At 33.3% G+C, this 12922-nt stretch overlaps 1 protein-coding gene across 1 annotated transcript; it reads right to left on the reverse strand.

The window, feature by feature from the left end:
* Positions 1–1230: 1230 nt before the first annotated feature.
* On the reverse strand, positions 1231–3041 carry MS3_00000708 (uncharacterized protein). The gene has a single exon (XM_051208372.1). It carries the CDS (start codon positions 2234–2236, stop codon positions 1748–1750), a length of 489 nt encoding a protein of 162 aa, XP_051064967.1. The 5' UTR covers positions 2237–3041; the 3' UTR covers positions 1231–1747.
* Positions 3042–12922: the final 9881 nt, after the last annotated feature.

Raw genomic sequence — 12922 nt, forward strand, 5'->3', positions numbered from 1 at the left:
AAATATAGTGAAATTCAAACTATTTTTATTATGACTTCCAAAAATCATTTGCTTAAAATCATCTCCAGAGAATTTATTAGGATCCTTATGAAAACAGGTTTTTAACAGTGGTCTGACAATGATCAGTTCATGATCTCAATTGAAACTCAACAATCTCCACAGTTCTACACGAATAAAACAGTTTATGTCAATTTGTAAATTTTTTGCTGAGTTTAAAACCATAACATCTGAGCTAGGTCGCTTAGCATTTCGATCTACACCATGAATGGACAAAATTTACGAAGAAATAATGTAAAAAGTCACAAAAAAAATACTTCGAAAAATTCGGGTCAAACTAATGAGTATTATCGACAAATACTATAAAATAAGTCACATCTTCGTTATGGCATTCATTAAATGTACTTCTTTTTTTCTAACTACATATAAAGGTTGTGGTCTTTAATAACTATCTTAAATTCTTAATAGCTGAGATCATGAGTCAATTGAAGCTAGAACACCATGGAAATCCTGGAAGCACTGGACGGCCGTTTCGTCCTATTGTGGGACTCCTCGATACCGCCCCTCGCGAGATGCGAACCTAGGACCTATCACTCTCGCTCGCGAGCACTTAACCATTAGACCACTGAGCCGGCCAGTATCCAACGTTGTTAATGTTTAAGTTCAACCAATCCACCATTGTCTTCAGTGAGCTGATATCTCATAACAGACTCGGTTGAACTCCACTGGTCACTACTTCTCACTAGGACTCCAGGAGTATCTCTTGAAGTCAGTCACTAGTGAGCATATGTTGATTAATATCAGAAGGGGTGTCTTTATGGATATTTATAGTTGAGATCATGACTCATGATCTCAACTATTAGAAATTACTATAATATCCACACAAAAAAGCAACACATTAAAGCTAAATAATAGGGCGTTAAAGACAGTTTAAATGATTAATGAAGAATTAGTTACTAATATCGCTAAACTTAACGTTTTTATTATCATTCACCAAGTCAATTACAATTAATTTTGACCAACATAGTTAGTTAGTTACATGAAGAAATGTCTAAAAAATTAATGATACATTTAATATAGGGTGTAAACAAATATGAAATAAAAATATTCACGTCATAACCATTATAAATTAGCCTTTTATAATCGGTTATGAAAAGACATTTAGGAATGATTAAATAAATAGATGAAATACACCAAACCCTGTCTCCACTGTTATGGAGTAGGATCTTACGATTTGATTAACGAAATTTTGATTGTTGAACTAATAGGTGTTGGGATGACCCAGCAAATTTCTCGCAAAGTGTCAAGCGAAGGTCAAGCCAAGGGTCAGGAAACACTAAGAAGCGTTTCCTTTAATCGGCGTTCATATGACGTTTTAGCCAGAAATGTCAAGGGGGCGAAACGTCACATGTAGTGATTCTGATTGGTTGATTGCTACACAGCTACTATGTTTAGTAGCCTTCCAGAAACTTCTGGCAACCCAAGGACCTTTAAGCATATTACAAAAGCCCTGTATTTTCTGTGACAAAAAAACCTTGGAGTTAAGTATTTCTCTCATACTTGCGTCTTCTCTCTGGTGTTCAGGTCGCTGTGTAGTTCTAGCGTGCGGGTCATCGGAATAGCTTGGGAAACAAATATAGCGTTCAATCGACAAGACATATCAATAGGAATAATAATAATAATAATAATAATCGATAGTTGATATGCTACAATACAATTTGACTGAGTGATAGCAACTCATGAGACCGAATTATCGACATAAATCACCCAATGAACTAGTATAAAATGACAAGATATATTTTGGTAGAGTTTTGTTCTCTGAGCTGGATGGTTTGGTCGAGGAGCTTTCATCGTTCTTCTGAACGACATCAGCACAAACTTCAGATAGAAGTGCAGTGTTCGAATTTCTCCATATGTGTTTCACAGCTTGTTCTGTGCACCTCGATGTTGATTGGTTCTTGTTGACCTTAAATTTGTCACTGTTTACTTCTTTGTTTTGGTTGTGTCTCCTATTGGTTTGATTTTTGTTCCTGATTGGTTGATAAATTGTATTGATTTCAATATGTTTGTTGATTGCTGATTGACCTGAGTGCCAGGCTTCTAAAAATTCTCTAGTGTTTTTGGAATTTCCTCTGTCTAAAATTTCCACATTTTTCCAATCGAATGAGTGTCCGCAGTTGTCCACGTGTATTGATATAACCATCCAGCTCAGAGGAAAAAACTTCACCAAAATCATCATCCACCTGAGCTACAAATCTTCTCCACCATCCCAGTGGAACATGTATTTTCCCGATAAATTAACATGGAAATATATAAATTATCAAATAAAAAATAAACTTAGATATATCATAGGCGATTTTAAAACATTATTTACTTAAGTCACACAACTTCCTATCATGCCCATCATAACATTTAATTTATGGAACCATTTATGCTGAAACTCAACAGACGGCCACGAGTTCAACAGGTGATTAGAAAATGTAAGCATACTCAAATGAACCACTTGAACAATAGGAAAATAAATAAGAGTAATTAGACATTTAGGGTTGACAAATTTAATCAGATTTTAATGTTTGTCAAGTATATGAATCTAGTTCAACAATGTTTATATGATATTGTAGGTTTGTTGTTTTCTCCATAACTTTTATAGACACAATATTTTTGAATTCAGGCCTTTTCAACATACTTAGTATTACGTTTAATAAGTAAGTAGCGAGCAATCTCACATTTGTTTAGTCCTTTAGTGCTGATCAAATCCTATTTGTCAAGTTGCAATGTGACCCTAGTCTATGTAACTCGATATCATGTACACTATACTGAGACGTAAGATAGTTGAAGGTATTCAATAGGAAACCTTGTGTTTCATGTTAACTGGAACTCAACAAATAGGTATTGCTCCAGATTCGAATCAGTGTCATCCAGCTTCACAGGCTGAGACATTACCACTGGGAGATTCAAGGGAAGATTGAACTCCTATAGGAATGAGATGTTAGTTAATAATCAACTAATTGTAAACGCATCGAAAAGAACCTACACAGGGTCTTTACACCAATTTTCCTTAGTATGAGGGAAGTACAAATCTCATTCTGGAAAAAATGATAAACAGCGCCAATGAATACAATGGTTACATTTTCCACATGACTATTACCATCCTCATCCTATTCATACAAAATATTAGTGTTTGTCTTAGCATCATATGCTACGAGCTAACAAAAATCAAATTTATTGACTTATAAGTCGGTTAATATTACTTTTGTTAAGTAGATTTCGTTTAGCAATACGATAAGCATTGTCTTCATTACATACATATGATAATATGAACACTATTTGCGAAGTCATTAACTTTGTAAATAGAGTATTATTTTGTTTACAAAATCATTTTGAAGCTTACTAGTGATTGACTTTGATTAAATTGTTATGCATATTGTGTGTAGACAATCAAGGAGTGCTTTATTAAGTAAGTCTATACTCTAATTAACAGATCTGAAGTGATATTTTGTTATTTGGACGAAGTGAATCGATAATGATAGTTTATCACATTTAGAAACATTAATGGAACACATAGAATAATTAAATCCATTTGGTATTGCTTACTTCAATATTCTCATTGATGTTTAGGACTGCAATTAATCAGTCTGTGATTGGCATACGTGCATACTGTGCGTATTGCCTCGATATAACCTTAATTCACAAGTATAATATGCAAAGATGAATAATGGATAGCAGTGGAATCCATAACGCGCGTTTCGTCTTATTTGGGACTCGTTATCTGGATGTACCTGCATCTCAGAGTTAATATTGAACCCAAGACCTTCGGTCTCTCGCACAGACGCCTAACCACTAGACCACTGAACCGGCCGGCATCCAACGGTATTAATGTCTAACTTTTTCTGTGATCACACTGATTAGGTGATCATATTTAAATTATTATATTCTTTAGTAATCCATATTCCCTGGTGATGGTATTAGTAGTTGTTGTCTTTATTCTTAAGCTTACAACTTTCCCATAATTTCTTTCCATAATGAATTGATACAAAGGAAGCCTATAAGTTGAAGTGTTGCAACGTGAATTCACTACATTTCATGAAGCCTCTACAAATGTCTACATTATAACGTGTATCTAGAAATAAGACAATGTGTTGCGCAATCAAGAAATTGAAATAACAGTGGTTGTAAAATTTAAAGTAAATGAAATGAAATCCAATTATTCTTTTTAAGACTTGTCTTGTTTACCAGATATACTCTACGACGTTGTATCCAATTGAGAACAATTTTATGAGATTATAATAACTTTTCTATAATGAACCAAATAGACAAGTTCAACATAGAAATATCCATCAGGTGAATGAAATTTTCAAAAAAAAGAAGGAAATAGTTACTATGTGTTATAAACAAGAAAATAAATATGTAATTCAGTGGTAAATTATGTTTCTCAGTTAAGTCAGTTTATGATATACACATATTAGACTATTGATTAAGAACTAATTAATTGATTAGTAATAAACAGAAAATGATTCACAATTGATTGATTATTGGGTGGGGATCAATCAATTGTGAATTCATTTCAGTCCTACAGAAGGTCGATCGCGGCCCGGATAGCCCAGAGGTAACGTCTCTGACTGTGAAGCTGGGTGATACGGGGTCGAATCCATCAGGGAGCACCAGTTCTCTTGAGATTACAGGTTCACCTTGCTGACGAATGCCAAATAGCACGAAATCCGGGTCCAGGGTTTTCTGTTGACTACCTCCAACAACCATCTTATCTCAACAGAAAATGATATTTAACTTATTATTATTATGGATGTCGTATAATTAGTAAATAGTGAGTCTCTTTCTATAATTGTGTTTCCATCCTGAAATATTTCAGTGTATAAACTAAAAACGTTTGTCAAAAGTATCACTTTCAGTGAAGTAGACATTGACATTGGTTAAACTATGACTAAAATGAGAAATACCAAGTATCACTAAGATGCTACGTGAGAACGATGTTAGTCTTAAGTGTATTTTACCATCAGATCATGACTTTATTTAGTAGTTAGGATACAACCAAACCTTAAAAAGATCACAAATTTATTGTTGTTAAGATAATAGTGTAACCTTTACTTTGTTTTATCTAAATCCTAAATATTGACCTGATGGTGCTTGTAGTGTCAGTTATTATGCCAAGCCCATATACCTTATTCGAGCTTTCGGACATCCCATTCTATTCACTTTACTTGAGCCATACATTGACCTTGTTATTTATTCGCTTATCAATCTAGACTGTTTTTATATGAGCGTATATGTGTGTGCCCTTCTTATTCCATCAATCACATGTCTGTAGCTTTATTTTGTCTGACTATAAATATTGAGTAACGCTTGACAAAGATGGAGTTGGCTTCCCAGCCATCTTCCATACGCTATAAATGGAGTCAGATCAACGGGCACAAAATGCTCAATATATGAAATTCTCAAAACAAGGTGAATTGTTTCTATGATTTCTTCATACTGAGATGGTGGAGAAGATTTATAGCTCGGTTGGGTGGTTTTGATGGAGCTTTATTTTCTGAGCTGGATGGTTTAGTCGTGGAGGATCCATCGTTCTAGAAGAAGTGATTTCACTTCTACCCGAAGTTTGTGCTGATGATGTCGTTCAGAAGAACGACGAAAGCTCCACAAAAATCCAAACATAAACGCGATTAAGAAAACATTTTGATTTTAGTTAAAAAAAAACCAGGACTTTTTCATCAATCAGTTACTAATTAGCGGCAGACATTGAATAGCTGTCTACAACATCAAATATATAGTTACAGATTACCTGGCTGGAAACTGTTACTTCCTCTACTTCATTACGGAAGAATATTGTTGTAACGGGTGTGACTGCAGGTTTTGATAAGCAGCGTATTTATCGATCGCTTCTGTGACACGGGAAACACGTAGTGCACGACCTAGAGCCCTGATTGGTCTCGCTTCCCTGTTTAGCCCAGCCAGTTGAGTCTAAAACACAAGTCACAGCCTCTGAGTTATGAATCATTGTATTTCAAACATACTCTATTTATATACCAAACAAACAAACAAACCACATCGTACCATAAAATAGAGAATAACATTTACACAATATTTGACAAGTGAAATAAACATCGACCAATAGGAAATGTACATTTAAGGTCCAAGGCCACCATAGACTTAACACGATAATTATTGGTATATTTTCCCGACTATCCTAACAAGTATTGTACACAACTGATGGCAGTTGAACGTATAAAATCCCGCTGTCTCAAATCCAAAGACGTAAAAAGTAGGGGGAGTGATTATTGAGTAAGAATCAAAAATGTACAGGAAAACATGGGTATTTATAGTTATTAGTGTTGACTATAACATCATTATAATTCAACGAATCTGCGAGGAGGAAAGTTATACGACTGTCCAGTCGTAATATGCCACGTTTATATTCCAGAAGGCTTTATCAGATTCTGATTGGACAAAATCTCTCCGGCTCCTTTAAAGCCTCTGGAGGTTTCATCGAGCTTTTCGAAGCGATCTCAACGAAAACATTTAACTCTACTTAGAATTTAAAAGTGACAATCTATAAACTTGCTATGTAATGTTTGTTAAGCATCATTATGTTTGTATTTCAGTTTCAGCTAGGTCTTGATTAAAACTAATCAGCTGTTATGATTATTTTCAATTAAGGGAGTAGTAACGATGGCTGACAATATTCAAACTAAACGCCGTTTTCAGAGGATAAGTGCACCTATATATATGCTAGTTATTATTTCCAATAGGCATACATAACCGTAAATATGAAACTGTGATCTAAAGCCTTTATGTTTTGTATCTAATAATCATTGACAAGTTTCAACTGTTTCCGTCAAGAGATATAATACTCTATCGAAAATAAAACACACAATCTCAAGATTATGTAACATAAAAGATGAATATACATTAACTAGAATATTAGTTTACACTAAACGAACAAACACAACAGAAGTTCTGAAAGAAATGTAGTATTTTATGAAACATGTTGCATTTGTTCTTTTATTCCAAGAAATATTGACATAGTTTCATTAAATCTGATACAGTTATTTAGTAATTTCTAAACATAAATCTTCCAATCGTTTTGAAGCTCATATTGAATGAAGTGTAAATAGTTCATGCATAACGTTTAATTTACTTTTGAAATGCTTTAAATATACCTAAAGATGATGTCCTTATTTACTCACTTACTCCTGTTACTCCCAATCGAACATAGTCCGACGACCAGCATTCTCCAACCCACTCTGTCATGGGCCTTCTTTTCTAATTCCATCCTATTGTTCATTCTTCTCATGTCTATCTCCATTTCTCAGTGTAATGTGTTCTTTAATCTTTCTCTCCCCCTTTGGCTTTGAGGATTTCATTTGAGGGCTTGTCTTGTGACGCAGTTGGGTGCTTTCCTCAATGTGTGTCCTATCCACTTCCAGCGCTTCTTCCTGATTTCTTCCTCCATTAGGATCTGATTTGTTCTTTCCCACAATAGGTTGTTGCTAATAGTGTCTGGCCAATGAATCCGAAGTATTTTGTGTAGACAACTGTTAGTAAACACTTATATCCACTAGATAGATCATATTCAGTAAATTAAGAAAATTCTATTACTCTTGGAAATATAAACTAGGAATTTTCTGCAGTTAACTCACAAACTGACAATATTAAAGAGATTCAGATGAATTATTCTTTGTATTCCAATAGTAGGCTGTGACTTAGCTTCTAAAACTTTGTCCATAGTTTTATTCCTCATATTCTCACTTTATAGAATATAGAGACTAATAAAATGAATTTTCTATCCGATGTTTAGTTGCCCTATTGCTTTTTTTAGTAATTATGAGCTCAATTCAATAAACAGATTTCAATTTATTAGTTATACTTATCTACCTTCTCTGGATGCGTATAACTCATTATGTTGAATAGCAACAAAATAAGTAGGGAAGAGGAATTATCAAAATTCTTTTATTGGAGGCTTTTTTGACATTAAGGACAAACTGTCGATTTTCTAGTCACAAATGATTTCTACATTTTCATATTCAAATTTAATTAGTGATACACTTCTAAAGCGATGTAATGATAAATATTAACTTCCATGTTACGTTCCTGAAACGTTTAGAATCAGTCATTGGAATCCGTTTGAATTTAAAGTCGCAATATAAACATAACAGACTAAATTTAAACGTGTGCAAGATTAAATGAATAAATAGAATCGAATGCATTTTCGATTATATCTGTGTATCTAGACATTGAATACTCACACTATCAACTGGGTTATGCGATTCAACTTGAAAGTATTTGTCAATCTCATGCAAAACATCGTTTTTGAAACTTTCATCACAGTGATCCTTAGAAAGCTTCATTTTCATTCTTAACTTATCATGTTACTTTACCAAACCTCATCATTTTTTTTGTACTGAATTAAAATAATTCATACTGAGTTTCTTTATCAGCTCATAAAAGATACGAAAAGCAAACAAAATAAGGAATGATGTTGTTTAGTAGTCATTTTGTGTTTGACCCTATGTAATACATCTTTGAAGATGAAGGAAACAATTTACTTGAATATTCAATCCTTATTTTAATAATATACTTTAGTAAATTTAATATCCATACTTCGTATCGCGAGCTGATCTTAGTTATACGACCGTTGGAAACCAGGAAATGCTGAACAGCTGTTTTATCCTAGCATCAGACTCTTTACCAGTATCCACTCGTGACATTACCTATGATCAAATCCAGGACTGTCGTTATATGCAAACAAATTATTACAGCAATATTATCATCAATCGTGAAGTATTTTAGGCTACACAATAATACACATTTCATATTTCAATTTATTACAAATGTCAAACTGTATATCAAGTGCGTCAATGTTGCGTTTTATTTCTCAAGTTCATTACTATATCTTAGAACTAACTTTAACTATCATTAACTTCTATCACATGGTGGATTGTTATCGTACTCTTTAAAGTTATATGCTTTTTGTATAACATTGACAAATGGCATATTATAACTTAAGTTGGGCGGAATGATATTAAATTAAATTTACCGGAGGGATGAGATACTGCTCGGGTGCTCAAACCGAAGCAGGTGGTTTTCTTAGGGGGCCACTCCTGGAGCCTTCGACCTAAAAGTCTGATCCACAAGGCAGTGGAGCAACGTCTGGAGACTCAGTCCTATGGTAGCCGGTGACCAATAATTGGTTAATACGCCATTTGTTCCCTCAGGATCCTGCAGCCCATATGTACTATTGGTTTGGAATCAGAGTTTTTCAACTCCCCCAGGTGGATCCTCCATATCTACCAACAAGGTTAAATCACCGGAAGTTCGTTCTTCGTCCTCTCAATTTCGTAAGTAACCCACCGCTACGAGAAGGTAGTGAGTAGGACTTCCCTAGCAGTGGTTGTATAAGCGTGGCCATGTGAGAGTATTTCGAGAGGGAGAGCGAACTCTCCCAACCCTCTGCAGTACCAGGTCATTTGGGGGTCGGATATAATGTATGATTATTTGGTAGTCATAGATTCTGTATACCTAAAAGCATCGATACTCCTACTAGCTATTTTATCGTTGACGTGACCTAAGAGCTGTATAGAATTGTTGATCATCAGTTGTTCCGAAAACTAATTCAATATCCCTAATTATTTGTATGAATTGAATGAACATCGATCTGTTCTATGGAATCTCACAAAAACGTTATTCACTCACTAAGCACTGGTAATACGAATGAAGTGATTACGGACGTGATAGATAATTCTATCTACATCTAATACATTCTTTTCATGAAAAGCTCTCATAACAATACAACATATTTGTAACTTGACACGAAAATATCAAATAGACAAACGTCATTTTTGTTTTGCCTTTAATTTAAGGGGTATTTCATTACAATCTATAATAGTATGTCTAAATATAAGTTCAACAGAACATACAATGAGGAAAAGGTCATAAGGCAAGCCCTCATGTGGAATTTTCAATGCCAAAGGGGGAGAGAAAGATTAAAGAACACATTACACTGAGAAATGGAGATAGACATGAGAAGAATGAACAATAGGATAGAATTAGAAAGGAAAGACCATGACAGAGTGGGTTGGAGAATGCTGGTCGTCGGACTATGCTCGATTGGGAGTAACATGTGTAAATAAGTAAGTATATCTCTGTCTAGTTTTGTTACTTATTTTAATAAGCCATATGAAACTGTATGAATCTCTTTAATAGCAAATTGATTTGATTTTCTCTATAGGATTATCGAAAGTGGTAATGAATTTCTCTTATCTATATAACTTAATAAATGGATATTGTGTATCACTAGTCCTTCCTATAATACTGAGATTTTTTAAGATTTATGATGATCTATTAAGTTGAAACCTTCAATTTTAATCTTGAAATATGTGTTACAACTTCTTGAAAATTACAAATTTCAACTCAGTACGAATACTAAACGAATACAACAAATCAACGATGAGAACCACCAAAGGCATATCACATAAACTAACTACAGGAAAGCGAAAATTAGAAATTATACTTTCAATTGAATACTAATCATCATTAACTTGCTAGCAATATTAGACAGAAAATTTTATGAGTATATCCTATGCGGTGATAGTCGAATTGTTACTTATATAGAACAATGAGTTTACTATAGTATTTATCACAAGTATTAGATGATTTTTTTTCTAAATACAACCTTGCTGACTATCTTAAGTTCAGAATAGAGCATAATATAAATATGTTGTCAATTAAATAGAGAATAAGGCGACGCTATAATTTATGGACGAACCAATCAGGGATAAGATAACAGGTCTTGGGTTTTCGAGCGAAATTCATTCATGCATTTGGCTAAATAGATTCATGGCATTATAGTTGATGTTAGTTCGTGATGAAAACCCTAAATCTAATTCCTAACCTTAACCATCAACTGTAAATCATAATTCTGACTCCTCACACTGGTTTATAACCCTCATTTGGTCCTGATTATTAGGTTGACACTCTCAAAGGTCGTCCATAAATTATTGTCTCACCGAGAATAATTGTCTATCAACAATATGATATCTGCATGAAACCTTACCATCAAATAGTGAATAATGTGTTTTAAGTTTAATGACAATTATAAGTTTAAACAGTATCATAAAAGCAGATTAATATACATTCAGTTGATTAATGAACAAACTATTGTTTGTTCAGATATATGTTTCATATACAATATAATATTATAAAACTTCTCCAGCACTAAAACTTGTCAACAATTCGACTGACACTAATAGTAACTCAAGTGTAGCACCTTATGAACAAAAATATATATTCAGAAGAGTCCTACTATTCATTAGTTTATGACAGTATTGTACCGCTTTGAATATAGTAAAGAACACACTTGTTATGATGGCTAATTACAGTAAAATATTCGCTTTTAATATGTATGAAACTAAATAATTAACTCCCGAATTTGTATTATGGGAATAAGTTTCTAGCAGAATAAATTATCAATTCTTATTCCAGTTCATCTATTCTATGATAATCCCTATTTCAAAATATCATCGAGACTTCGCATGAATCGTGAAAGTTTCAAACCTTAATTTTCTAGAGCTCGAATATTAATTCAGAGGTTAAACGTCCACGCGTGAGACCGAAAATACTAGGTTGGATTTCCGAATGGGGGATCGTGGGTACTTACTACTGAGAAGTATCATACTACGGTGAAACAATTATCCACTACTTATTGCTTCTCAATAGGAGTTTAACTGAGATCAGTCCGTGATGCAAACTATGAAAATGACTCCATACTTATGAACATAGTTTCTTTTAAATAACGTCGCTTCACGTATTATAGAAGAAAATTAGAAAATAATGATCCAAATGAATACAATACTCAACTCCAGTAAATGCTTACTTACTTTAAAAATCTGATTTCTATTATTGAATAACACGTGAATAATTAAAATATCTTCATTTGATTTTAAATAAATTAGACATCAGTTCATTATATCGATGCATTTAACAATGAACTACTAACAAACTATAAGTAGTTAAGTAATTCTAATCAAATAACATTATAACAACTTGAAATTTGACATTCAGTATAACACACAATTAGCTCTGCCTTAAGCTCATCTAGGGCTATTGTCAGTCTCAACCTCGGGTAAGTGAGGAGGGTTGGGCGTGAGGTCAGCATCCCAATCCCGTAGAAAACAACCTTGCTACAAAAAATGCTAACCAGAATAAACAAAAACAACACAATAATGTCAAGAACTTTCCAAGTATTGTCAGTCATCATTCATAGTGCTTAAAATAGTAACTATTTGACAATTTTTATTTTAGAATAAACCAACTGCAATAATAAATGATCATAACAAATTAAATGTATATTTTTCTCACATCTCGATCAAACTACGAGTTTACCTAGTGAGAAATGTAATTATGTTCTCAATCTTCATTTTCAAAAATCCACTCCTTCACACTCTTTTACATGTGGATTATGTAGTTAAAAGTAAACTTATGATCTTTTGATAAGTTATGATTCTATGACTTTTGTTTACTATTGATATTATATTTTTCTAGTTAGTTATTTACCAGATTGTTAGGAAATATCAGACCTTTAAGAAATATATAAAGAGATTGGATGCCGTTTACTATCATTTCAAACTTACTAAATGTAGACATCCACTAATTACAGGTCTAGTGATCTTATTAATGGTGGTTTTATAACCAGTTAGCTCTTGAAAACATATTTGAAGGTTCATAATGAGCACTTGTTGTTTTACATAAGTGAATACATACATCTCGGATACTAATGGTGTCACGATATACAAATGTGTAATAATATTTTCATAAAGCATTTGCTTTGTTTAAACTTCACAAATATTTTAGTTTATTGTGTTCAGAAAACTTTATGGTAAAAACATGAAGTAAGTATTATAAACAAAGATAG

Source organism: Schistosoma haematobium, chromosome 5, assembly GCF_000699445.3.
Source record: "Schistosoma haematobium chromosome 5, whole genome shotgun sequence".
Taxonomy (NCBI): domain Eukaryota; kingdom Metazoa; phylum Platyhelminthes; class Trematoda; order Strigeidida; family Schistosomatidae; genus Schistosoma; species Schistosoma haematobium.

Bases quoted from the DNA above. Each gene is read 5' to 3' on its own strand.
- MS3_00000708 (XM_051208372.1), bottom strand. From the start codon at position 2,236: ATGATGATTTTGGTGAAGTTTTTTCCTCTGAGCTGGATGGTTATATCA.